The 25,411-nt window shown below is 38.7% G+C and overlaps 3 protein-coding genes across 5 annotated transcripts in view; 1 reads left to right on the top strand and 2 right to left on the bottom strand.

Moving 5' to 3' along the window:
- LOC117424192 (docking protein 4-like) overlaps window positions 1–4,971 on the top strand; it is a 42,687-nt gene extending 37,716 nt beyond the window's left edge. For both annotated transcript variants that reach the window (XM_034040336.3, XM_058992758.1), the window contains 3 exons: window positions 578–716; window positions 1,039–1,156; window positions 1,659–4,971. In XM_034040336.3, the coding sequence (XP_033896227.1) occupies window positions 578–716; window positions 1,039–1,156; window positions 1,659–1,789 (388 nt within the window). In that variant the 3' untranslated portion in view covers window positions 1,790–4,971. The remainder of the gene's footprint in view (window positions 1–577; window positions 717–1,038; window positions 1,157–1,658) is intronic.
- A 2,150-nt stretch (window positions 4,972–7,121) lies between these two features.
- LOC117424815 (adhesion G protein-coupled receptor G3-like) lies at window positions 7,122–18,093 on the bottom strand. The gene is made up of 17 exons (XM_058992756.1): window positions 17,986–18,093; window positions 15,840–15,943; window positions 15,296–15,337; window positions 14,477–14,539; window positions 14,069–14,116; window positions 12,991–13,098; window positions 12,421–12,640; window positions 12,061–12,202; window positions 11,731–11,853; window positions 11,253–11,369; window positions 10,860–10,896; window positions 10,531–10,631; window positions 9,901–10,022; window positions 9,351–9,619; window positions 9,008–9,095; window positions 8,517–8,797; window positions 7,122–7,672 (listed from the first exon to the last, which is right to left on the bottom strand). Exons 2-17 carry the CDS (start codon window positions 15,934–15,936, stop codon window positions 7,593–7,595), a joined length of 1,938 nt encoding a protein of 645 aa, XP_058848739.1. The 5' UTR covers window positions 15,937–15,943; window positions 17,986–18,093; the 3' UTR covers window positions 7,122–7,592.
- A 4,595-nt stretch (window positions 18,094–22,688) lies between these two features.
- On the bottom strand, window positions 22,689–24,552 carry LOC117424084 (avidin-like). 2 transcript variants are annotated; one of them, XR_004547855.2, is made up of 4 exons: window positions 24,412–24,552; window positions 23,851–24,066; window positions 23,258–23,378; window positions 22,689–22,922 (listed from the first exon to the last, which is right to left on the bottom strand). XR_004547855.2 is itself a non-coding variant. In XM_034928292.2 (4 exons), the coding sequence occupies exons 1-4, from the start codon at window positions 24,484–24,486 to the stop codon at window positions 22,880–22,882; spliced, it is 444 nt and encodes a 147-aa protein (XP_034784183.2). In that variant the 5' UTR covers window positions 24,487–24,552; the 3' UTR covers window positions 22,689–22,879. The 2 variants fall into 2 exon arrangements, 1 of the variants encoding a protein (XP_034784183.2); XM_034928292.2 differs by having other exon boundaries at window positions 23,851–24,055.
- Window positions 24,553–25,411: the final 859 nt, after the last annotated feature.

Below are 25,411 nucleotides of genomic sequence, written 5' to 3'. Positions count from 1 at the left end.
CCTCCAGTCCTCGGATGCCACGCCGCTTACCGTCTGGGTCACTGAGCTCGGGTGCCATGGCTCCGCCCCCTTCCGAACTGACCGACTTCCATCTACCCTACGGAATAAATTGTCGTGCCATTTCATTAAGGGTACTCTGTTCCTCGTATACCGTGCTCTCACAGGTCGAGAGGGAGATCTAACACTAAGACTCATTCGATCTCTGTCACAGTCCCCAATTAAAGTTTTGGTAATTTGGTGATGCTGATTATTTTAGTAGCAATTTGGCAGCATAATTTAACACACACTCACATCTGCGGCCACACACAACCCCTAACGCACACATACCTGCTTTACACTTTATGTAAGGACAAGGCTAGAGTAGATGTAATCGCACAAACACGCAGACACAATTAAACACACACATGCATCTCGCGCTCTCTCACAATCATGCAGACCTAAAGAAATACACCTGCCGATTCTGTATTCAGCGCTCGAGGGAACGTGACTGAGTTGGAAGTGTTTTTCTTCCTGAGCATTCCAGGAGATGTATCTGTTGTGGAACAGCCTGTGACGGGAGGTTGTGTGTGTTCTCCAGGATGTGTGACAGTGGAGAGGGGCTCTACACATTCCAGACCCGGGAGGGGGAGCAGATCTACCAGCGAGTGCACTCAGCCACCCTCGCCATCGCTGAGCAGCACAAGAGGGTCCTGCTGGAGATGGAGAAGAACGCCAGGGTCAGGCCTTTATATATCTGTCAGGCTTCTCACACTGTGGGGGGGCACGGGGACATCCCAGGGCTGGGACAACCATTCAGATAGAGTTGAGTTCAGGAGGGTCGAGCATAGATGAGAAAGCATTACCTTATTTGCAGAGTTTATAGAAAACAAAGTTGCCATGATTTATATACTGCACGTTTCCCCTTACCAAAACACCCATTGATCCAGACTACTTAATGGTCCAGAAACAGTTCGGATAAATAAGTGGTTCTTCTGTATTTTGATAAACAAACGCATTGTGAAGTCTGGTATAAGAAAGGTTTTTATTTCTCGGTCCCAGCTGCTGTCGAAAGGCTCGGAGCCAGGTTCCTACCCCTGCAGTCCCACTACTATCCTGCCACGCAGCGCCTTTTGGCAGCACATTACGGGCACCCAAAGCAGCGCAGACATGACCAACGGTGAGTGAGCCCGCCCCACAGGTGCTGCAAAGAAAGGACTCCGCGAGTCTTTAGTGCCTCCGAAATATCTGATTGCTCATAACATGCTGCTCAGAGCATCAATTATGCATTGAAGCACCATCTACTGTGGCTGTTAGATATCCTGACATTTATATTGATTCATACAGGGTAGTATTTGTTTGTATCTGTGTATATACTGCATTTTTGTTTTTTATTTCCAGGTGTGGTTATACATGAAGAATTGTGTAAGACCATTATAAAAGTTGACCATAGTAAAAGCATAGAAGAGTGCATGGCTAAGCATATGTAAGCATTGTAAAGCACAGAGAGGTATGGTAAAGCATATTTAAAAACAGTCAAGCCACGGTAAACATTAGCAAATGCATAGTATAACCATGGGAAAAGCATGGGAAAAGTGCAAAAATACCATGCAAAAACACAGTGGTAACTTTTATAAGAGGAGTGCCACAGCCTGACCTGATTCTTGTCTCTTCTCACCCAGATGACCTGTATGCAGATTCCCAGGGGGACCCTGAAGCGGACCTGCACCCGACCCGCCTGCCCCTCGAGCCCCGCAGCCCTTCATTCATGGGCCGCCGCCCTGGCATGTTCCCCAGCTACCCTGGTCAGTGACGGGCCGGTCCGGTCTCCCTGCATTCTTTCCCTCTTACCTCCTCAACTCTGCCTGGACTGGACTGCCACCCCCTACCCCACCTACTCCCCCAAAACAGAGGGAGGTGGTCCTGCAAGAGTCGGGACAGAGAGAAGGGTAGGCTTGTGCATTTCTGCAGGACATTCGTTCACAAAAGAGGAGCCCCCAGAAGTAACTTTAGCTTAAAAGCAGAAGCAAGATCAAGGGACCCTCCGAGACGGAAGAAGAGAATTCAGATCCTCTTGGTTTGAAGATTTCATAATCTGCACACGGGATGAAGACTTGAGAAAAAGTTGAAGAAGACACACGATTTTAAGCATCTAGATTCTCTCTTTTCGTTTTTGTTTTCTTGCAAAACTTTGTGTTGTTTTTTTATTAGACACTTCCTAAAGAGCGCATCTATCCTTGCATGGTCGCTGGAAATCTGCACTTAAGTTGTTTTGATGTTTGGAGGAATGCTAACAATCTTTAAGCGCCACTTGTGGTAGAGGATTTCACCCTGCCCCTGACCTTTGATGTCACCAGGCAGAAGATTACTGACGAATAGGCTGGCAGGGCTGCAGACGCACCTTCAGCTGTCGTATTTAAGGGGAGCCTCTTATGTTTCACGGTTGATGTGATTCAATAGATCCCAGGCAATCTAGAGAAGGACAGCATCATGCGGAGCAAGCCAAGGCCAAGTGGATTAGTAGCACAATATACTATTTTTTAGCTGTTAACCTTGCAGCTATATGTCCTGTTAACCCCTCTGTAGTGCAGGAGTCTGTACTGCTGTTGCCTGAGAATGCACAATGCACCCACATTCCTCTCGGGGCACCTGAACAAGATTTTAGATGTGCTGCTGGGTTACAGAAGGGTAATCTGCTTTCTAGAATGGACTATTCTACTACCGATGATCTTGTTGCAGTGGAGCTGTGTTGATCTCTTTAATTCCTTTTTTTTTTTTTTTCTAACCTGGAATGTGTCAGAACAGAAGAAAGGAACTTAAAGAGCCATTCTAATTGTGGATTTTGGTTCAGAATCCGAGCCCAGCAACATCACAGAAGACTGTGTTCTGAACCCCTGTCTCCTTGCCCTCGCTCTTTTCTAGATGTAATTTTATTGGTGACGATTTGAAACCAGTTTGAAGAAACAGGCTTGCATTCTGGAACAGGCGAGGGTTGTGCTTTATCTCGGTTATAATTTGTGCTCCACATTACAAGGAAGAGGATAATCCAGGTGTTTAAAAGACTGGTTTGGTTTGAATTTGTATGTTTTATTTTGTTATTATATTATATTAATATTATTATTTGTTATTATTATTATTTGTTGTTGTTTTTTTTTGGTTTTTTAAAACGTTAGGTCAGATTAGAGACCTGTGTGTTCTTGAAGTAACATTTGCACTTGGAAAGGATTTTAAACAATCTGTTTAGACAACTCAGGAGAAAATTTCTTTATAGTTTGAACATTTTTCTTACTAAGAGTGATATGCACAACTCCTGCAGCCTGTATCGGGGAGCAGAGTAAACACATTGTGTTGTGGGCGTCAAGGGCTCAGCTTGTCCCAGCTACCTGAATGGGAGACCTACAGACCAAATGCTTTACTTAGGGCTAGCTAAGGTGTTCCACTTCAAGAGGTACCTGAACAAGACGAACAAAGTGTGGGAGAGGATAACAAAAGCAATCCCATTCTTCAAGTGTTTTCAATAACATTACAATTACATGACATGTACTATTCAGTGTTGTTGATGTATATTAGATTGTGGGTTTTTTTCAATGCAGTTTTCTGATGCATGTATACTGTGTAGGATGCCTTTTTTTATGGATGTTAAAGTGCGATTAGGCGTAAGCTAGCTATTATTTTTAATAGCAATGTCACACTGACTCATTGATGTTTTTTTGGCTGGCAGATTTATGATAGAGAGAATGGCAAGGCAATTTAACACATCAGTACCGAATCACTGTAGAAAAGAGGTGACTTAATCCATTGAATGATGCAGATTTTAAACTATTAGTTTCCAAAATGCAATCCAGCTGTGTAGCCACCCAGCAATTTAAACATACTTTCTGCAATGCAGGTTACTCACACTCACTACCTGTTGCAATTCAACTATGCTTATAACATTTACAAAAAAATCATATTCCACAACATTGCACATTTTCACGTTGTACATTCCCATAGTAAATGAAAGCAGGCATGCGAAAAGACTTGAGAAAATTAGCTATTTAATTGACAGCAGGTTACAATTCACTGAGAAATAGATGATTAAGAAATTCTGTATATTTACTTGACCTCTGACCCTTATCTGTATGCAAAGTGGAACACCTTATTTTTAAAGGCTAGTTAATGCTTGATTCCAATAAAAAAAAAAAAATACAGTTTTGCTGTTTATGTCACTTTCATCTTTAAGAAGGGCTAAGCTTTTGTTGAACAGATCTCTTCACTCTGTAATCTTCAAATAACCTGGGTTCTAATTCAGCCCCCCAGGGGCGTGTGTGTGTGTATATAGTGCTATCTGTTTTACCTGATGTGTCAGTGTGCCCACTGGGGCAAGGGAACGTTCTTATGGATGGGTGGGGGCTATGGATAGCATTCTGATGTCTCCCTGGTAACGACTGGAAGGAAAGGAAAGGAACCTAGTAATAAAATTAGACAACAGTTTCAATGAGAAGGCATTAGGCTTGCTTCTCCAAGCTATTTTCTCTAAATACACATGAGCACTTTATGTTTTTTCAGAAAGAAAAATCTCACCTGATAAAGTTACCAAACATCTCAGACATTTAATGAAGTGCTTTTTAAGTAGTCTTTTACTCATTTTTCTTTTCTTTATGAAAAAATTGTGCAAATGACAATTTGGAGTAAGTATAGTCTAGCGCAGTCTTCTCTATGTATATAACAGAGTTTTTAAAGTTACTCGCTGCCCAGCCTTTTATCCCTATATTTAATTTGCTCTGCCATCTGCACTACACTCTGCTGCCTAACCAGAGTGCTATCCAACAGACAAACTAGACAGCAGTGTTTTTTTGTTTTTTTTTATGAAAAGCCCATACAAAATGAGTTGCTTGCATTTTTATTATCATGTCAATGCTTTCCTAGAACCCACCTGCTGTAGACAAAGATCACTTTCTGTTTGTTCTAGAACTTCTGCCTTAAGACCGTTTTCTGTTTGTTTGTTTGTTTTTAGTGGGGGGGGGAGGGAGAGGAGGGAGGGAGGGCGGTGTTACAGTTCCTCCAGAGAAGGGGAACCAGGTATTTGATTGTGTTGAAGCAGATCAACCTTGCTCGTCCTTCCAGTTTGACTCATGCAGATAATTCTTTTGGTTTTCTGATATTCTTTGGCAGGGTGGCGAGAGAGGGGATGGGGAAGTTCCCTGGTTAATCCACAGCTAGTATTGTCTGTTAACTCGGCCTTTCCTCTGTATAGCATCTAAATAAAGATTGACTTGCATTGCACAAAATTGGGATAAACAAATAAACTCACAGTGACACAATGCTGCTCAACAGGAAGTTGGGAACAATGCAGTCCCTTATTCTGATAGTTTTGGTTTTGAGCCCCATGCTCTGTGGAGGTGGTGTGTTTCAGCTTGGCCAATCTGTGAAATGGCCCTTAAGGCACTTGTTATGTTTTAAATCTGATCGGACTGGATAGGTTCAACAATGTCCTATATTGCACTTGCTTTACACCCCCCCATTTAATATTTATTATGAGGATATATAGGCAGATAGCTGCATAAATAGGCAAGAGGGGAAAGGGAAAACGGAGTTGGCAGTGAGGAACGCTATAGTCGAATCAAAATGTGTGTGTGCAATACAGTATGTTTATATATTAATGAATGAAAGCTATTTAGCTATATTTCAAATGTATTTCGACTTAAACAAATACTGTTATAGTTAGATATAGTATACAGTATAATACGCATTATGAAATCTGAATTGGTGCCTATCTAATTATCTGTCCATGTGCAGTCGAAAGAGGACTGTTTTGGGCTGGTGGTTGCCCACTCAAAGGCATGCTATTAGGCTTATATTGCCCACCTCAAGAGCCACTGTAGTTAACCCCCCCATCCCTATCTAACCCCTGTTTTATCAGGGCAGGACTTAACCTGGTATCTCACACCCACTTCTTGTTACCTCCATGTAAAATACCTCAAACTCACTGTTGATGACCACAGGCCAGATTTGCTCATTTATTATACCGTAGAGTGTCAGATATATTCGTGCTACAGGTACCTGCTATGGACATTTTATTTAGATCACTGAAGAGCATGTCGCCATGGAACCCACCCTTGCATGACATTATGCTCTGAATTGCCATGTGTCTTGTATTGTTTGTGGTACAACGTTTTGCAGTTTTACAATAAAAATTTAAATAAATTGAAAAAAATGAACTTTTGCCGTTGTCTACGTTAAGTGTCGTCACCAGCGCAGAAACAAATTGTGGCCTAGAGCTGTACACCTGGGTCTTTGTGCAGATAGTGACGTACTGCATGGGCCCTAGTCACAAAACTGCAAGGCGTGTTTTGTTTAAGGGGTGTTTTTTAAAGCCCATTTTGATTAATTCAATCAAGTTTGCAGTCTGTTAAAACCTTCTCAACTGTTTAAAAGAGGGTTAGAAGTGTATTCTTATTTTTTCAGGATGTTTTATAAACACTGTTCAGTTTTTTCCCTCCTGAGGAAGCTCATTAAGAGACTCATATGAACACATTTGCAGACTGTAACAGTGTACGCTGCATTGGGTCCTATGAATGATTCACTCCGACTTTATTTACAGGTACATTTTAAAAGCTCTTTTGGGTTAATGAAGACAGCTTGTTCTTCACTAAACATTTCTTGACTGTTTAAGCGAATTGTCTGTTTAGTATCCCCTCCTGTGAGTGCATATCTAGTGGTGTTGATGGTGCCTGGATGTACTTATAGAACTATTTAAAACTTCAGAATTATGCATATATCTAAAGAGCCACTAATTTAGTTATGATGAAACTTGGTTTGGCCCTTAAGCACAATTCTTTGCAAATCTGGGGATATAATCTGGGCCCTATGTGTCCACTGCACTGCATACCTTCAATATCTATTGTGTTTTTTAGATATCATATACTTTAAAAAAAAAAAAAAATCATGTGTATTACCTATAATTACACAAAGGAAGTGTAGGATATTACCACATCTTTGTATGTTTGTTATAAAAGTAATTTGTTCAGCAGATGAAGATTATGAAATGCATACATTTGTATTTATTATTTTATTGCACACACAATGAAGAGATTACATTCTTAAAGCTTTATATGAATTGACACTTTCAATTAAAGTATATTAAATTGATATGATATAGAATATGTAATATGTATTGATACCAAAATAATTATGTATGTATACCAAAAGAAACTTGACAAAACTCGTCAAAATGTTTGTCAGTACTACATACACTATTTACAGATCATGCATAAGTTTTTTTTTTTAAATTAACATATTACCAGGATATTGAACCACTCACCCTGCTGCAGTAAAAATAAAAACATTTCAGATGAATTTAATTACTTTCAACTCCTACATTTGTGATACCAAGAAAATTTTGCATCTGCATGTTTAGTCTAATAAAACAATAATTTGAATCCACAAAGCTTTAACTCCTGAAATATTATAAAAGTTCAAATATCATGTCCTACAATCTACAATTATTTTATGTGTTAGCTAACTACATTTAAAAACAAAACTAATCAAAACAAAACAAATAACAAAGATGCTTCATTTCAGTTAATTTGAGCAGGAACTACGAAGAGAGACCGTGGCTTCCTATTCTTGGTGATTCAATCAATGGTACTGCTAGTCATTGATTCAGAAGAGCGAGTCTTGCTCAAGGCGTAGTATCTCAGAAACACAAAGAAACCTGGATAAAAACATGGGGAGATTTGTTAATATATTGGCAGGGGCTGTTGTTGGTATCTGGCCTGCTATAACTAAAAGTTAGAATATCTATAATTACACTGTAATAACATGGTGGATACCGATGGTTACTACTGTGTAATTACATGGAGATGTGAACAATATTTTGTTACCTTATTAAATTACATGGTAACAGGATGGTATAGGCCATTTCCATGTACTTAGAAACGCAGTTACCATGCACAAGCAGAAACCTTGGGAGCTACCCAGTTATTTCCTTTTTTCTGAGTTCATCACATGGTAATGTATGCCCTATTATCTAAAGTGCCACCAACTTTTTTTGGAGTAGCCTTTTTTAGAATAACTTGTTTATTCCTTTAATTGATTTAATGACATTTGATATGCATGTAACTTGACTGTTATTAGAGAAAGCATTAACATTGAGTATTGCTAGTTTTAATACATGAAAACAAAATAACACTGGCAGGGATAACATTAGTGTAGACTTATGTAGACAATTAGAAAGCCCCATCATGCTTATGAAACTACAAGAAAATAAACATGAGAATAGAATAGACTAGAACATCATTTTTGTTAAGCCCTTTTTTTGTCAATTACATTCATTACCGATACTTAATGTGGCCTTTAGGGCCCAGCAGAACTGGGAGGGAGCGCTGCAGATCAGGGTATTTTTACAGGCTCTGAACCCAGCCTGCATGCTAGTGGTTCATTTCAGAACAGAGGGAGACTGGTGCTGCAGGTCAGGGTGTTTTTAAAGCCTCTAGTGCTGTGTTGCCTCCAGTGTAAGGCCCGCATTTTGTGAATACTGTACATGTCACCCTTCTTACCATGCAAGGAATTCAGGATACTAAATGCATAAAGCGCCGGCTCTTCGAGGGGCCCGAAGTTGAAGAACATGATCCCCCACGTTAATCCCAGCAGACAACAGAGCCCCAGCAGTGTGCAGACATTCCTTCTGGTGCTCCCCTTTTCTAAGTGGCCGGAGCCAGACTTTCCAAGCTGGACTATCTTCACTGCCACCACTGAGAAAATCACCATGCTGCACAGAAACAGCAGTGCATAGTAGGCGATGGTAACATAAAGGACTGCAGGATCTGTCAGCCAGCATCTGAAAACACAGAAGGAGCTTTTTTTTTTAATGCTTTTTACCACCTGTCCAAACAACATTTACAAAAGCTTCATAAATATTTTTGCGGGTTCAGAATGCTTGTAAATATGTATTCTGTAAATATAAACACTTAATCCGATAAGATTTCCCTTCTCTCTGTCACAGCCGACAATACTACGCGGTTGAAGTAAAAGTTGTTCCATAACTTACATTGAAACAGACCCCTTTTCCGTGTATATTTTATAATTCCCATACTTCTTCAAACTTAAACACACAATGACAGCTACAGCTGGGATTCCTGGAAAAGAACAAGACATTACATTGGAATGGTGCAGTTTAAGGCAGTAAATGTCCAATGTTATGATATTACATTAGAAAGCTGGCCAATAATCAAAATCTTCTACTGCTATTATTACTGTACAGTATTTGTGTTTGGTACAGCAGTTATACCAACTTGCTTGTAAACCATAAAAGCTCCCTTTCCAACTATCAAATGAACTGTGAGGGCCTACTTCTCCAAAGACCCTATACAGATCCTCCAATGGAGCCTCACCCCAGCCAGCGAGGCTCAGCTTCTTCCTGTAATGCTTTATATAGGTGTTGAAGACCTTGATCATCAGCAGGTAGAGATGGAAAGCTTCAATTCCAAACCAGGTGAAGGTGCAGAGCAGGGAGTAGTGCATGAGGGCGGCAATGAACTGACAGAGCTCATTGTTATTATAGGACGCCAGCCACTCGTTCAGGAGGAAGGTGAGGTTCAGCAAGAACAGCGCAGAGCTCAGGCTCTGATGGATTGTGGTGGAGTGGTCAGATTTCTTTTTCCTGAGGAAAGGAAGGGGAACATCAATAAGGCTGTTTACCATCGAGGCTTGTCGCTTGCTAGTATACCATTTGCACCAGGGTAGAATAACATTCTCAGAGAATTCAGGTAATAAAGCACTTCCTACCTTCTATTATGAACTCTGGTTGCATTGTGCCCTCTAATGTATAGTACTGTAATTTGGCTTAATGTCATTCACGCTATTTAAGATTTCACACACAAAAAAGAAATTGAAAGTAAAATGATAGAAGATCAAAACGAATTGAAATGTCCCTGGTAATACCTTAGCATGATGTACATGAACAGGGTGACTCCCAAAAAAAAGAGTGACACCCCACAGCCGATGTAGGAGATGTACGTCAATGCTTTCAAGGTGCTGTCGCTCAGGGTAACGTTATTAGGGTTCTGTGGGAATATACAGTTAGATCAGGCTGAAATAATAAACAATATATACAGTACAGTACCAATCTCCTCTGTGGGTGAGTCAGAACATCAATTTGTAAGATATTATTATTATTATTATTATTATTATTATTATTATTATTTGTTTATTTAGCAGACGCCTTTATCCAAGGCAACTTACAGAGACTAGGGTGTGTGAACTATGCATCAGCTGCATAGTCACTTACAATTACGTCTCACCCGAAAAACGGAGCACAAGGAGGTGAAGTGACTTGCTCAGGGTCACACAATGAGTCAGTGGCTGAGGTGGGATTTGAACTGGGGACCTCCTGGTTACAAGCCCTTTTCTTTAACCACTGGACCACATAGCCTCCTACTGGACCACAAGATAGCCTCCCACTTTGTCTTCAGAAATACTGTGGCCCATAATACAGTTTTGATGCACTTTAACCTATCTTCCAGTTACCAAAAAAACAAAACTAACAGCATGAACTCTCAATACAACCCTTACCGTTAACACAGCAAAGAATGTGAGGTGATTGCAGCTACACACTGTTTGGTTTGTTCCACTAACAGTCTGGCACCCAGATTCATTCCAGATTGCATTACTTCCTGTGAAAATAAAATAGAACACATGGTGGACCAAAAACAATGTTTATTAACATGTTTTGTTTGGTGTTGAGATGCAAAAAGGTTCTTAAACTCACTAACAGCAGATATGTCCATACAAACCTCCTACCACCCCTACATATGTATCGGTTAGCCGTTTGAAGAGAGCATCCTAATTCTTTTCATATTACTGTTATGTCATAAATCTAAATATTGAAAGCTTGGATTTACCATTCAAGATCACGTCCCAGAATACGCATTTTCGGTCCTGAAAGAAGAATGATGATATCCCATTACATTCACTGACTAAAGGGGCTTCTTCAATATTTACAGTACAGTATATCACATTCCTGTTTTCTTACTTCAGTCTTAACCACTTATACAACTCAATTTTATTCACAAATCTGTCACTTTATTGTTTAAAGATTTTTTTTTGGGGGGGGGGGCGGATTAAACGTCTGATCATGAAAAATGAAACCCACTGGAACATACGTGAACACTTTTTATGAATATCAAACATTAAGTGATTCATTAAAATAATTATTTAAATAATGTAGGTTAATATGTTCTACGAGAGAGAGAGAGAGAGAGAGAGAGAGAGAGAGACAGAGAGAGAGACCTTACCTGCAAAGTGTCTGCATGATAAAAGGTTATTGTTATGTTGTCAGTGAGATCAGAGATTGGACTCCCCAGTTCGATTGCAATCACCTCATCTGAGAGGAGTGAACTGTTCTGCATGTCCTGAAAGACAAGATGTCAGACTCAGTTAATTTGATAAGAGATGCATTGCTGTTATTTCATTGACTCCGTACAGTATTCTCCCTGGATCTGAATTGTTGTTTGACACACTTGGTACACAAGTCAAAGTGAGCCATCACCTTCTCCGTTCCTTTTGGAGACCGTTTAATTCAGAAAACAATTGTGCTAGAAAGATTTGGAGTAAAAACTGAAAAGCTTTGAGAATCTGGCCCATTATCTATAATGGAACAACTCCTAGAACAAGATTAAAGAACAAGCCTTTCAAGACTGATACAGCATTTTTAATAAGTAGTTGATTTCATTTGAAAACAAAGACGCGTCCCAGTAGTTTTCTTTTCCTTACCGGAAATATGCTTTCGTTAAACATAACAGCGCCAGCTTGCCCGGATCCATTTCTTCCAATAGCCTTCTGTAAAGCTTCATTGGAAATTTTGACCATTATAGTATCTGTATCTTTCTTTGTGGCCTGAAACAGAAAACCACACAAGGCTAGATTCTAAAACATATAAGAAGCAATTAAAACTACTGTACTTACAAGCCTCCATCATCAACAATGCATTTGATCGTAACATTAGCATTGATTCACACGAAAATTTATCGGAGATTTTAACCTTCTATTACAGTCTTAGATAGTTAGACAGGCAGGCACTTTGGATAGTTATTAGGTACTTACTCCTAAAGATGGTAATGCAAGGTGGATGTCTGTAAAGTTATGTTCGTTGTATTTCATCACAAGTCCCTTCATGCCTTTAGAAGTAATCTCCTTTGTTGGACCATTAAACCCTTCTGTATCCTCAATTATGTTTTTAACACTTCTAAGAGAAAAAAAAACATTGGATTTAATGTGAAACATCTTTAGTTACAAAAACTACAGTAGAAGCTGCTATTGTCCCACAAATTACTTTTAGATTGTGACACGTAAGAACTTACAAATTGTTATGTTTTTTTTAAAAAAATTTTATAAATGTTATTTTAAAGTTAACTCAAGCAAAAACAAATCATTTTTAATGGGTTAAATGCAAATGGTACTCACTGTAATACAGAGGAGTAGGCTTTACAATCCCTCACGTCAGTAGTTTTACATTTGTTTTTTGCCATTTGTTCAAGTGAAACCAATTTTTTTTTCCCTTCAAGCAATGCACAAGTACAGTTGCTTCCTGACTTATCTGCATCAGTTACTTTTGGGGCTGTTTCTGCAGTGCTTGTAAAAGTATTATTTGTTACGGGTACTTCTTTAACAAAACAACAACAATCTGAAAAAAAGAAGCGCAAAACATTTGATGTTACAACAATATGGCAGTGGCTTAAGACTGTTCAAAAGAAAAAGGTGGCATCAAGACTTTTTAAAGGTGGAATTCCTCAACCGTGGTATTATTAAATACCGTGGTACCCCCAACATTTCTCAACCGTGGTATCCCCAAAATAAACCCCTGAACCCTGAGGTAACATCTTCCAAGCTCCTCCTAAGGTTGCAACTGAACTAAAAACTTGAAACATGATAAAGTGGAAAACTGGCTCTAGTTTAGTTAAATTAACAGGTGCTTTTCCACCTTAAAGAAATATTTCTGCCCCCACTGTGTGAATTAAGAAGTGTGATCAATACCTATCTTAGACTCTGTAGATTTTTTACTCCATTGAACTTCATAGTATGTTCTGTTACATTCAACCTGACAACATGCTTTTTCTTCACCATTGTTAGATCTTTCAGAAACTGTAAAGAATACATTAAAACAAAGCAATGTAATCATTTGCGGAATCTGATATTAAATAATAACATTGTTATAAGGGCAGGTCAAGTTTTTCTTTTTAATATGGTTCTTTTGACTTTGAATTTAGGTTTGAACAGCACCAACTAAAAACATTGAACAATTACAGAGACTCAGCTTTTCTACAATTTAAACTGCATACTTTGCGAAAGCACCAAGTACTTAATTAAGGAAGACAAATCTCAATCAAGGAGTAATAGCTCATATCTATCAAGCTTTGGTTAACGCAGGCTGTGCCACTTTGCACTGATGGTGTCAAAGAACTTTCACCACAGAGCAATCAAACATGAATTACATCTGCTGTAATGGTATTCACTAGTGGCTCTTTCAGTCCATTGCATACCAGGACCCTGTTCCAACCAGATCATTAATGACTTCACTGGACACCTAGGTTCAAATAAACACTGAAATATCTGATTGGAATAAAAAGGCTCTGAATGGAATGGATTGAGAACCACTGATCTGCTGTATCTATGGAATAGAATCTAATGTAAAAGAGGCATGAAAAGGTTCAAGTAATTGTAGCTAACACAATAATTCCATAGCTCTTCCCCCGTTATCCACTTCCATTAGCTGCATAGGAATGGAATGTGCAGTTTTTAAAGAGACACGTGTTCTAGCAAACATGTATGTTCATTTTAAACCAGACATATGGTACTACACTGGGTTAAAACAAATACTCAGTTTGCTTGCGGTGCCTTCCAGGAAGTCTGTTACTGCTTTACTTCCTTGGTTATTTCACCCCAGCAGTGTCTTCTTTCAAAACTGCACATGAGACCTATATAATGAATGGATGCTCTTAATGGAGAAAATGTATGGAACTGTTTCGTTAGTTACACTTACTTTAATAGAATTTAGATTAAGAGGTAACTCTCAATAAAAGCAACTACCTCTACATACCCTCTCCTGCCTTACCCTTGTTGGCACTGCAGCCACATGAAGGACATTTTTCACCTTTACAATCTGGTTGTAATATAAAACAAACAACAACTTTTAGAAGGGTGTGTGGGTCAGATTCATACAAAAAGTATTACAAAGTCTTAAAATACAGTATTGTGGTGTTACAACTTTGAAACAACATGATGGTGCGCCCCGTTTCTCTAGTAAAAGCATAGCAAAGTGTAATAAACCAGTGAAAGCATGGTAAAGCATAGGTAAGCATTGAAAAGAATTTCAAGGTATGGTAAAGCATATTAATAAACATGACAAACCCAGGTAATTTATTATAAATGCAGACTATAACCATTGGAAAAACATGGCAAAAGTGCAAAAATAGTGCAGAAAACTTTTATAAAAAATATATATAATTATGCAAATACATACCTTTAAGGATATCACAATGCATTTCTTCTGCAATAGTATCACACTGTGATGTAATTGGGCCAGCTACTCAGGGAGAAAAAAAAACTAACAAGTTAATTCCAGTGATAGCTGACTTCTAATGAAATTATCCACACTTAGAAACACTTTGACATTCTACTTTATGAGGCAAAGAATATAAAGTCATTGGATATAAAGCTGAGCACCCAGAAAACTTCACTGACAGTGTGTAAATACAAAACGCTGGTGGCAGTGGATTGACACCATTGCCTGGTGTCCTGCATTTCCCCAGAGTGCCAGTTTACTTAACAGCAATGTTTTCCTAAGGTTGTAGGTTTTGGACTGCTATTAAAGGTATTGTAAAGACTCGTGGCACAGACCTGCAAACAGCAATCCAACACCAGAGATATTGTACCAACAGAACCAAACTCAGGGTTGTGTTTTATTTCCTACTTATTTGTTATTTGTTGGTATTTATTCTTTGTCATTATAAAGTGCAAAATGTTGCTGTTAGCATAGTGTGCAGTGTGCACAGTTTACCTTTTCATCAAAACCACTTCTTAGCCTTCTGCATCTATGTTTTTATTTTATTTTTTGCTTTTGCTTTGCAAAGAAGCAGCAATTGACACTGGTAAACCTGCATTGCCATAAAGCTTGTGTTTGGAGGTGGCTGGATGTTCTTGATGTTTTAGATTGCTGACCAGGCCCCAGGATGTCACTGTCCCTGTACATACACAGCAGTAACCAGGAATGAGTGATATTCAACCTCTATGAGTCATTCTGAACGGACTCAAACTACTAATTAAAAACCACTATACTTACTTGTCATGCTTTCACAGGAAGTGGCAACCGCATTACAGAGGTCTAGAATACAACAAGAGTATGTGTCCTTTGTAATCCCATGTGGGTATATTTATTAAATGACCTTTTACGTCTATACTGCCCCGATAAACTCAATAAATAAATAAATAAATAAACAAAATTATAAGACCTGATACTACACCTTATATAAGGATGCAGGCCAAGACAATATCATAATATTCGTCAGGCAAATAATATATACTGTCTACTTTAAATATGAAAAATAATTTGATACTGGGACCATGTGTGACTCCACAGCTTCAAAACAAAATGAATATGGATTTTAAGAGGACCTGTCAACATTAAGAAATGTGTACGTAGCCCTTAGTGTCTTCTTAGACTGTCATCCAACCAGAATAATTGGCAATGCAAGATGAAAAGTTTATATATTGTATAGTTATTGTAATAAAGTGTATTTGAATAGTTTCATAAATGGTTTCTTAAACTTAAGGGTGATAGAATTGTTTAAACTTTGGAGCAGTAAGCTGTTAAATGTATAATTCACCTGGGGAATCACTGAAGGCACAAAGGGACATCAGTAAAAGAACACAGGCCCACAGCCCTGCAGAGATCACACAGGAATTCCAAGTGGGCCAGACCATCCTGGAGCTAAATATGAAGACAGGGAAAAAAAATAGCTGAAAATGTCATTTCTTGTGCATATACCATATAAACATCTGAGCACCAAATCTGTGATGAGCCTCAGTAAAAAAAATAAAAAAATAAAACCAAAACAAAACCTCTTTATTTAGTCAATTAAATATATTATAAAGAGCAATTAGTAATCTTCACAGAGGTATAGTGCTCTTTTCAATGTGAATGGTTTTTACAGAGGCTAGCCATATAATATAAGAACAAACTAAGGCAATGAATTGTCTACGATTTGGCAGAAGTTGTCAATACATGTTAAGTACTACAGATTTTCTTTTAATATGTATTCAAATAATTTGTTAATAGCATATATCGTACTTTATCTGTGTCTTTCACATCATAAACTCAGCCACTTATCTGTAAAAATACAAAAAACCTAAATGTACTGTTGTATATATAGGCTATATACAGAGAAGTTAATGTGCACAAAGGAGGAAACTGTTTTCTTTTGACTATTTTTTAAAAAGGTAGCTTTTAGCATAATAATATAATGTTTTAACTTTCCTAATCTTTTTATCTCCAGTAGAATAACTGATTTTATCATAAGGAACTGCATGTAACTGAGTTGTGATGAATGTATTGTTACTGGTGTTGTTTAAGGGTTTTAGCTACTTTAGTAGAAGTTCAAATCATGTTTGAGGCTTGAGTTACAACATTTAACTTATTTTAATATTAGGTGGATGAATTCATGACAAACACCATATTTCCTAAATTAGATTAAACTAGGAAATGTCAGCATTAAGACACAGAGCCACATTTGAATCCCAATGATTCTCATATACAGAATTAGCAAATATCACAATCATTCTCAACACTAGTTTAAAAAGTATGATTCGTGAGGATTTCAGTATCACCCCAGTCCTACTTTATACTTATAATCACACTTTCAAACTTTGATTTGTTAATTTAATTATGATTGTTTGGAGTTTTCACCTGTGGTAAAATATGTGTTAGATTTGGCACATCTATCTATTACTTTATTTTTTATTCAGAAATGCAAATTTATCAAACAAAGCTACATCATCTATCTTGATAAACCTGCTGTTTTATCTTGCGGCCGTCAAGTCAGTGATCAAGTCAAAGAAATGACAAAAACTGTAAGTACTCTGTATGACACTGTTTAATCTGCTATATATTTAATGACTCATACTGACTTTTTATTTATTTATTTCTAGCTGATCTCTGAGGAGAAACACCAGTGAAATTGGAAAAAAAAGCTGTGTTTGTGAATGTTCTACTTTATTAAAATATCCCAGTTGAGGATGAGATTTTCTGACTTCTACACTGTAAACACAATGATTGAGAAGAATTGAACATAAGTCATATGCAACAGATAATAAAAAAAAGTATTTATAGAATGTACACTTTATAGCACACTATTATTTTTATTATTTCTTAGCAGACGCCCTTATCCAAGGCAACTTACAATTGTTACAAGATATCACATTATATAAGGATGCAGGCCAATGGGTATTTTTCTCCTTTTAAAAAGTACTTAAGTAATAACTGAAGTAAAATGGCATAGAATATGATATTGATGTGCCAATAAAAGTCATTTAGGAAGAAACTGGTAAATTAACAGTTTGATCAGATTATTGCCGAATACAATCCAAACCGCCTAGGAGTATATAATAAATAGTTTGGTAAAGATGCAAAAATCAAGGCATGTTCACCATGTAGAGTGTCACAGACGGACAGACGGACGGACGGACAGACTTGCTCAGGACACAAGGATCCCCATTTTTTTTTAAATAGAACTAAAACAAAAGCATGAGTCATAATTACAGAACGTGTAAAGAAATCCACTTTCCATCTTACTAAATTAAGAAAAAAGTATTATATATCCTTCAGAATGTGGCCTATCATTCCTAGGTAAAGCACAGGTAGGTACAAGTATTTTGGTACTAACAACTTTTCAACCAACAGGCACAACCTCAGTTCAAACAAACATCTCCCTGATTTTTTTTAAAAAAATAAGCACATTAAATGAATATACTTACAAATTCAAGCTTCTTGAAAACTGGAACACACAGTGTGAACCTCTACTCTATTTCTGTAAGAATTTCCCTCTGATGTGTGAACAGCTTTGCATCTACAGTACAGTATACATTTGCATTAATACAATAACTCATTATACACTTTTGAAATTACAGAACCCATAGCATGTCAATTTATTTGTAGCCACAAAAAGCAGAAGTAAATGATCTGCACAAGGAAAAATAACAATGAAAACAGGGGAGCATAGGCGGAAGGTATTGTTTGCACAAAAATGTTTGGTAACGCGTTAGATTGCGTGGCATAAATTAATATTAAATAGATATGCAATTGCACATTAAATTAATGTTAAATTAATATTTAATAGATATGCAATTGATATTAAATTTACGTTCAATTATTCCTTGTTATTTTCCATTAACATTTAAGTCAGATAAACAGTATTGTCAATTAAAAACATGTAAACAATGGGAAATTATTGCACATTTTCAAGGGTAACAAAACATAATATAAATGGATGTGATATGCAATTACATTTTCAATTGACATTTGGTTAACATTTAGCAAGAAACCAGCTATTGCATATTTATTAAATATCAATTTAACATTAATTTAATATGCAATTGTGCATCTATTTAATATTAATTTATGCCATGCAATATAAAGCATTACCAAATGTTTTTACCTAGGAATAATGAAGCACGGAGCATTGTTTTTTTAAAGATGAATCTTAAGCAACAGATTTTAAACATATCTTACTGTGGTATCAAAGTTAATGATTTGCGAAAATACTAAAAAAAAAAAAAAATGTTACCATAATTTCATGAAAGAAGAAAAAAGTTTCAAAAAAATGATAAAAATAAAAATATAAAAATGTAATTGGAAGCTACTTAAACAACTCATACATGTCTTCAGGTCTCCTTTTCCATTTTCACACATTTTCTAACCTGGTGAATCAGTTCCTGTGGAAGGGTGAGGGTATTCACTGACACGGGAGACAGAAGATTTTATTTGGAAACACCGCACAGGTGCCCAGATTTGTGTGGTCCAGTGGTTAAAAAAAGGGCTTATAACCAGGAGGGCCCCGGTTCAAATCCCACCTCAGCCACTGACTCACTGTGTGACCCTGAGCAAGTCACTTAACCTCCTTGTGCTCTGTCTTTAGGGTGAGACGTAATTGTAAGTGACTGCAGCTGATGCATAGTTCACACACCCTTGTCTCTGTAAGTCGCCTTGGATAAAGGCGTCTGCTAAATAAACAAATAATAATTTTTCTTATTAATTGTTTTATTTAGTTTAGCCCGCAGAGGGCGCTGTTGTCCGTGGTCTGGATACTGCCGACAGTAAACCAGGACCACGGGGTTACCAACACAGGTATCCAACTCCGTGCACCTTCAAGTGCTCAAAAGTAATAATGAAAACAGAAGGCGAAAGAAAAAAGGAAAATAAAACACAGTAATAAAACTACAAACAAAAGTGCTGCTTATGCAGTGCCCCCACTGCCGCTGAGCCGGTCAGCAAGGGTCTCCGTTCTACACTCGGCTATGCCTATACGTCGGGGTTGGCCAGGGTTCCCCGTACTTCTACACACGTCCCCTCGGGTACGTGTTTATTTATATTGCTCTGTGAAAATTACTTTTGGTTTTTATGAAAGGCTGCCCCTCAGCCGGGATCGCCTGCTCCTTGTTTCACGCTGGCCTCTTCTGCCAGCGACACTGTATTTCCCCCAACACGGCCACCCGAGTGCATAACCAAGCCAGTTCTTATGGGCCGAGCACACACACACTTCCCCACCTCTCCGTGTCATCGCCATGGCCGACAGGCGGATCCCACGAGACTGCTGCCCTCTACCTGCAGTAATACGAATGTGCCAGACAGTCAGTCCAGATCTCCCCTGTTACAGTTCCTTATTTCAAATCAAAGGAGGCAGTGCACTATATTATGAGAAGCTGCAGTTGGCCTACAGTCTGTGCAGTATGTAAAGTCAGATGAATTTAGAATTGTGTGCGTGCCTAGACATACGTTCAGGGAGATGACTATTTTTGTGTGAATAAACAGTCACTCTGGGCACAGTGGTCCCGCTTGGCCGTGCGGGAGGGGGTCCTGCAGCGTCGCTGGGAAGCCCCCGCAGAACAAAAAGGCTGCTGGCAGGTGGTGGTGCCCACGGACCTTCAGGACACGGTGTTGAAGGCACATCACGGCACCCCTGGAACAGGCCACTTTGGAGTCACGAAAACCTTGCGGCGACTCAGGCAGGGCTTTTACTGGGGCCGATGCCGCCATGATGTGGCGGACTACTGCCGCCACCGCTGCGACGACTGTACAGCCCGGAAGGGACCGGCAGATCAGTCGCGAGCCACCCTCCAGCAGTTCCCGGTCAGTGGGCCCATGGAGCGGATAGGAGTTGACATCCTGGGCCCCTTCCCCCGCTCTGAAAGGGGGAACCGCTTTGTCCTGGTTGCCATGGACTACTTTTCAAAGTGGCCCGAGGCGTATGCCCTGCCCAACCAGGAAGCAGAGACCGTGGCGGACGCACTGCTAGAGTGCACCCTGTGGGTCAGGAGGACTCAGCCTGTACTTTTCCATCCAACGAGGTTACCTGCGGTCAGGCTGGGGCTCTGCCCCCTTAATCTAGAGTGTTCCGATCCCCAGACTGAGGCACCTGGGCTGGGGGATTTCCATACAGCTGTCATTCTGGAACCTTCTAGCAGGGTGAGGTGTCTGCTCTGGATTGGTTGGAACAGGCACTGCCTCCCTCCAGCTCTCCGATAAAAGGAGCTAAGAGCTGGATCCCGGGGTCAGAATGAGAAAAGGAGAACAGAGTGAAGAGAGAAAGAGCTAGAGAGAGAAAGAGCTAAAGAGAAGAAACTGTGGCTGACAGCAGCTTTGTTAAAGTGGTCATTAAGGCTAAAACAAGTTTAACCTTGAAACCTTGTCTTGCATCCTTCTTGACACCGCCACAATATTATCTCATCTTTTTTCCCCCTGTAATCCTTTTTAGCTTTGACAGGACTTAAACTAGTATTGTCTGTCATATAAAGGGTAAGTGGAATCCACCAATCTACACAATGCGTATGCTGTAAAATAGTGTACATTTGCAGGACAATCTACACCCCCTATTGTGCTCTGCGTATGATTCATAGCATGTTTAATAAAGGCTGTTTTGATATTCATTCTTTTAATATTCTTAGTACATGTATGTGGCATTTTAATATGCAAAAAAATCCCATCCAAAAAGCAATAATATGCATAATTTGCACTGTAAATTTCGAGATTAAAATATCGGAGTGATCTACTGGCAGCTGCCTTAGGGGTTTCCTATTCTCAGTATCTTTGAAAGATGAAACTCGACCTGCCAGGTTTCTTCTTATTTCTGAGGTACTGGAACTCAGCTAAGATTCGCAGATCAGCTGAGAAGCTTGACCAGACAAGAACTAACTCGACGAGCAATCCTACCGGCACGGTAGTAAACAAAACTTGCATTGAAACTTGCATCGAATGATAAAGGAATCATGGCTTGATCAAGATGGGCAAAACATCTTCATTCAGAAAGGAAGCAGATGCAGTTTAGCCTAGTGCTGTCCCTATAGAAACTGAAGACCACTGTACAGTCATATTTCCACTGTCGGATCCATAAAGTAAGACTGTTAGGCCAGTTTGGGTTGTCCTGCTGATTAGGAAAATGGTCATTCAATATTCTGAATTAGGCGATTGAATTAGGAGGAGATGGCAGCACACAACTTGAATAGACATCACCGTGTGGTGAAATGAACAACAGACCACATGTTCTATGCAAGCAATGCATCAAGAGTGCGTCTGTAATGCAGTGTTGTGTGATGCTGTTACAGATTCTAACCCCTAACAGTGAGATGAGATGAGGTTAAACAACGAATGCAGACGAGCCCGGCTCTTGTTCAATGCTAACTTTCCATGCACCAGATACTCGGGTTTATGTTTTTGATGATATTTTTTTAATTAAAGTGTATTGATCTTGTTTAAAACACGGGAATGGGGATTTGTGTTTGTACTGGCGGCCTTCAGTGGCAGATAATACCCTGAAATGCTGCATCTTGATTGGCTGTGGAAGTGCTCAATGTTCTATTAGATTTAATGCTTGTTTTATACCCAGTCTGACAATAGTTTTGAAACTACTGACTGACTGTGCTTTAGCTTTGGTGCAATTCACATTTGTGAGCAGGTCAGTCTGTTTGTAAATGAGCAAGCCATGTAATAGTTGACTGCATGGATTCCAGTCAGCTAACAGCTCTCAAGCGTGTTTTAATGTTTGTTTTACTTTGCACACATGCACGCTTCATTAAACTCTATTTATTAAAGAGAGTATGGTTTTTTTCCCCCACATTATGCCTGCAATTAAATTACAATTTTTGGTTGTTCTTACTTATTTAAAAAAATTAAAACGAATGATAACAAATAATTTAAAATCATTTCATGTTGGTGTTTTCTCTGTTGTCTCGCTCTCCCTCACAAGTTCCTGTAATGTATTCAATACATTGCTCAGAGGAGGTTAGTTTGAGGCAAACCTGATCAGTGTCTTCAACATGGCAATGAGGACAAACCCAAAAATCACTTACCAGGGATAAGAACGGGGGGGGGGGGGGGGGGGGGGGGGGGATGGAATACAGAAAATCACCCCTGTTGCTTATTTCATAACCCTAAATAAATGAATAAATAGACAAAATGTTTATGGTACAATTTTAAATGTATTTATTTAAACAGCATGCTTTAAATTTAATGAACAATGGAAAAAAAATCAAATGAAATGAGATGCGCGATAAAGACAATGTCAACAGATCATTGCATTTAACCGCCTTTAAATTTCAAACAAAGATTACAAAGTAGGGAGAACAAATTATTTCAGCCCTTTTCGAGAACGTTGCTTCATTTCTTTATAGCCAGCCGATGAAACAGATTACTGCCAACCCTGTTTTACACATTGAGAGAAAATAAACAGTGTTAACAAAAGTCATTCTTGTAAAATGAATGTTATGCTATTTGAAAATAGAATCTTTATTGCTCAAATCCTCTTTAGCCATAAAATTGGTAATACACCACCTCAACAGCCCATTCTAGACAGAAGTATTTGAATATATGGAATTCAGTCATTGCGTTAAAATGAAGCAAAGGCAAGTTGATGTGGTGGAATAAATACTTTGAACAGTGGAAAACTAGCAAGAAACAACTCAAAACCATTTATAAATCGAATACTGTTACAACTGCATACTCGTTTTGGGTAATTTGCCCTTGTCTTTGTATTACCTGGTTTTCTCCCAGTTAGCTCCACTGGAATCTGCTTTTGTTCTGAGAAGCCACATGGTTTCAAGACGTTCAACACCATTCTTGTCAACAAAGCACTGGCCAACAAAATTTGTTATAGACTCTGCAAAAAGATATATATATCCTTTTTTCTAAATATGTGTATTACATTTGTATAATCTTATAATGAAAACATATTCTCAAATATATAACTTAAACATTCATACATCTATAAAATCTAAACCCACAACCCATACCCATACCTTCAGTGATAATTATTCCATAATAGGAATGGTATGAAAACCAGTGTTACAGCATTTCACTGTAGTAAGCTGACAGTAACATATATCATAAATCTATTTTTGTAAAGCTTAAATTTGTACATATTCAAGTGTATTTTCTGACTGGCCCTACAATGCACAGTGTTTCTGGATTTAAATGTACAGACGCAGCGTACACATTGGGTGAACAAAGTGCTAAACCCCCCGCTTTGTGATTCTGATGTGTTCCAAGTTAAAGTGTGGCAGAGCTATACAAGTACTTCTTGTGCTGGGGAATTCTGAGATACTGCGCAATGGACCAAAGTACTGCCTTACCGGAGAAAGTCCACTTAACAAGGAACCCAAATATCGGCTGATGAGAATCATCTTTAATTCCAGAGAGGGGGGATTCCTTAATTTCCACTCCATTGTTTGCTGTCAGTGTAATGAAGTAGGAGCCAAAGATGTGTCCTTTATCGTCTGTCTTGGAGATAGTCATGTTGGATCCAAGTTCGTTTACCCATTTTCCTGTTAAATCACACTGAAATAACACTGATTATTTACAGGACAGTCTTAGATTGTTATCCGTTTCAAAATGCATTGATTTTTAAAATAGATTCGGGAGAGTCTGGAGGGCAATCTGACTTTAAATAAGGTACATATTTTGGCTACATAAGTATATTTTGAGTTACAAAATGTATACAAGTTAGTATAAGTTAATGTACATATAGATAGAACAAAGGAAGATGTTTTTAGAAAACATACTGTATCAAGAAAACTTTGACAGTAAAAATGTCCTTGCATGAGTCAAAAGTGTTTGAAGAAGATTAAACTTGTGTAATGTAAGCTTAGTGACATGCTATTAACAATTTAAGACTGAATTTTAAAATCACTTACCTTCTGCTCATGGCAGTTGTAGAATGCCACTTGAAAAAGCAAAATAAGAGTCAAGAAAAGAATCATGTTTTTCATGATGTGAAAACAGAACTTTGATTAGTCAGGTCTTCAGACTTCTAGAACCATTATTTATATCCTTCTCTTTGGCAATGTGTTTGTTTACAACCAAGCCAAGGGGAGGGGTTTTACTGCTCGACCCTGGAGAACTGCCCCCTATCCTATTTGAGAGAGAGAGGGCTGATGACTGTAAAGTGGGTTATTGGCATTGCCACCACAGCAATTCCTGCAAAGCTGATGGTAGAAGGGACATTTGAGCCTCCCAACTGAGAAGTTGTCACCTTGATGCCAGGAGTGGATACTGCCAAACTCGTAGGTGCATATAGACAAGAGGGTATGCAGGGGAAATTGACATCAGTAGACTCAAAAACCTGGCAAGATTCCTAACTAAGAACAAGTTGGTAGACAACAGAAACTTGATCATGGTTTCTATTTTGAGCTGTCACTGGAGTGAAACTTCAAGATAAATCGACGGAGTGCTTAGGACAGCGGTTCTCAAACTGTGGTCCGCGGACCGCGAGCTCCATTCAGGTGGTCCGTGGAAAGGTTAGATAATTATGGAAAGGATGCGGCAGGTAGTTTATAGATCCTATATAGAATTTTACATACAGATAGCTGATGATTAAGTCTACCATGAGAACTACTGTAACATAGGCCTATAGTGTTGGAATCAATACTACATGTTATTATGAACTGTATTACTCGTAGCATACTGTAACTGATTCTGAGCTCACATGACTTGGTTTCCATCATTGTCATAAGGAAAGTACTGTAGCGAAATGGGCGGAGTGACGACGCAGACAGGCAGTAAACAGTTTCAAAAGCAGCACATCTTTTTATTATCGTCAGGACACAAGATGTTAAGACGGCAGCACAGTTCTCTACCACTCTCAAAACACCCACCCCGTATGAGCACGCAGGCTCCCCTTTTATAAGCCCAAAC

Source organism: Acipenser ruthenus, chromosome 19 (genome assembly GCF_902713425.1).
Source record: "Acipenser ruthenus chromosome 19, fAciRut3.2 maternal haplotype, whole genome shotgun sequence".
Classification (NCBI taxonomy): Eukaryota; Metazoa; Chordata; class Actinopteri; order Acipenseriformes; family Acipenseridae; genus Acipenser; species Acipenser ruthenus.
Note: the sequence above shows the minus strand (reverse complement) of the source record. Positions and strands in the feature narration are given on the sequence as shown.

What these genes read in the sequence shown, in the direction of transcription:
- LOC117424815 (XM_058992756.1), bottom strand. Translation starts at nt 15,936, where the DNA reads ATGGTCTGGCCCACTTGGAATTCCTGTGTGATCTCTGCAGGGCTGTGG. An exon ending in GCCTACTCCTCTGTATTACA is followed by an intron (nt 12,203 to 12,420) that starts GTGAGTACCATT and finishes TTTTTCTCTTAG; the next exon opens with AAGTGTTAAAAACATAATTG. An exon ending in GAAAAGGGGTCTGTTTCAAT is followed by an intron (nt 8,798 to 9,007) that starts GTAAGTTATGGA and finishes CTGTGTTTTCAG; the next exon opens with ATGCTGGCTGACAGATCCTG.
- LOC117424084 (XM_034928292.2), bottom strand. Translation starts at nt 24,486, where the DNA reads ATGAAAAACATGATTCTTTTCTTGACTCTTATTTTGCTTTTTCAAGTG. An exon ending in ACAACTGCCATGAGCAGAAG is followed by an intron (nt 24,056 to 24,411) that starts GTAAGTGATTTT and finishes GTGTTATTTCAG; the next exon opens with TGTGATTTAACAGGAAAATG. An exon ending in TGTTAAGTGGACTTTCTCCG is followed by an intron (nt 23,379 to 23,850) that starts GTAAGGCAGTAC and finishes ATCTTTTTGCAG; the next exon opens with AGTCTATAACAAATTTTGTT.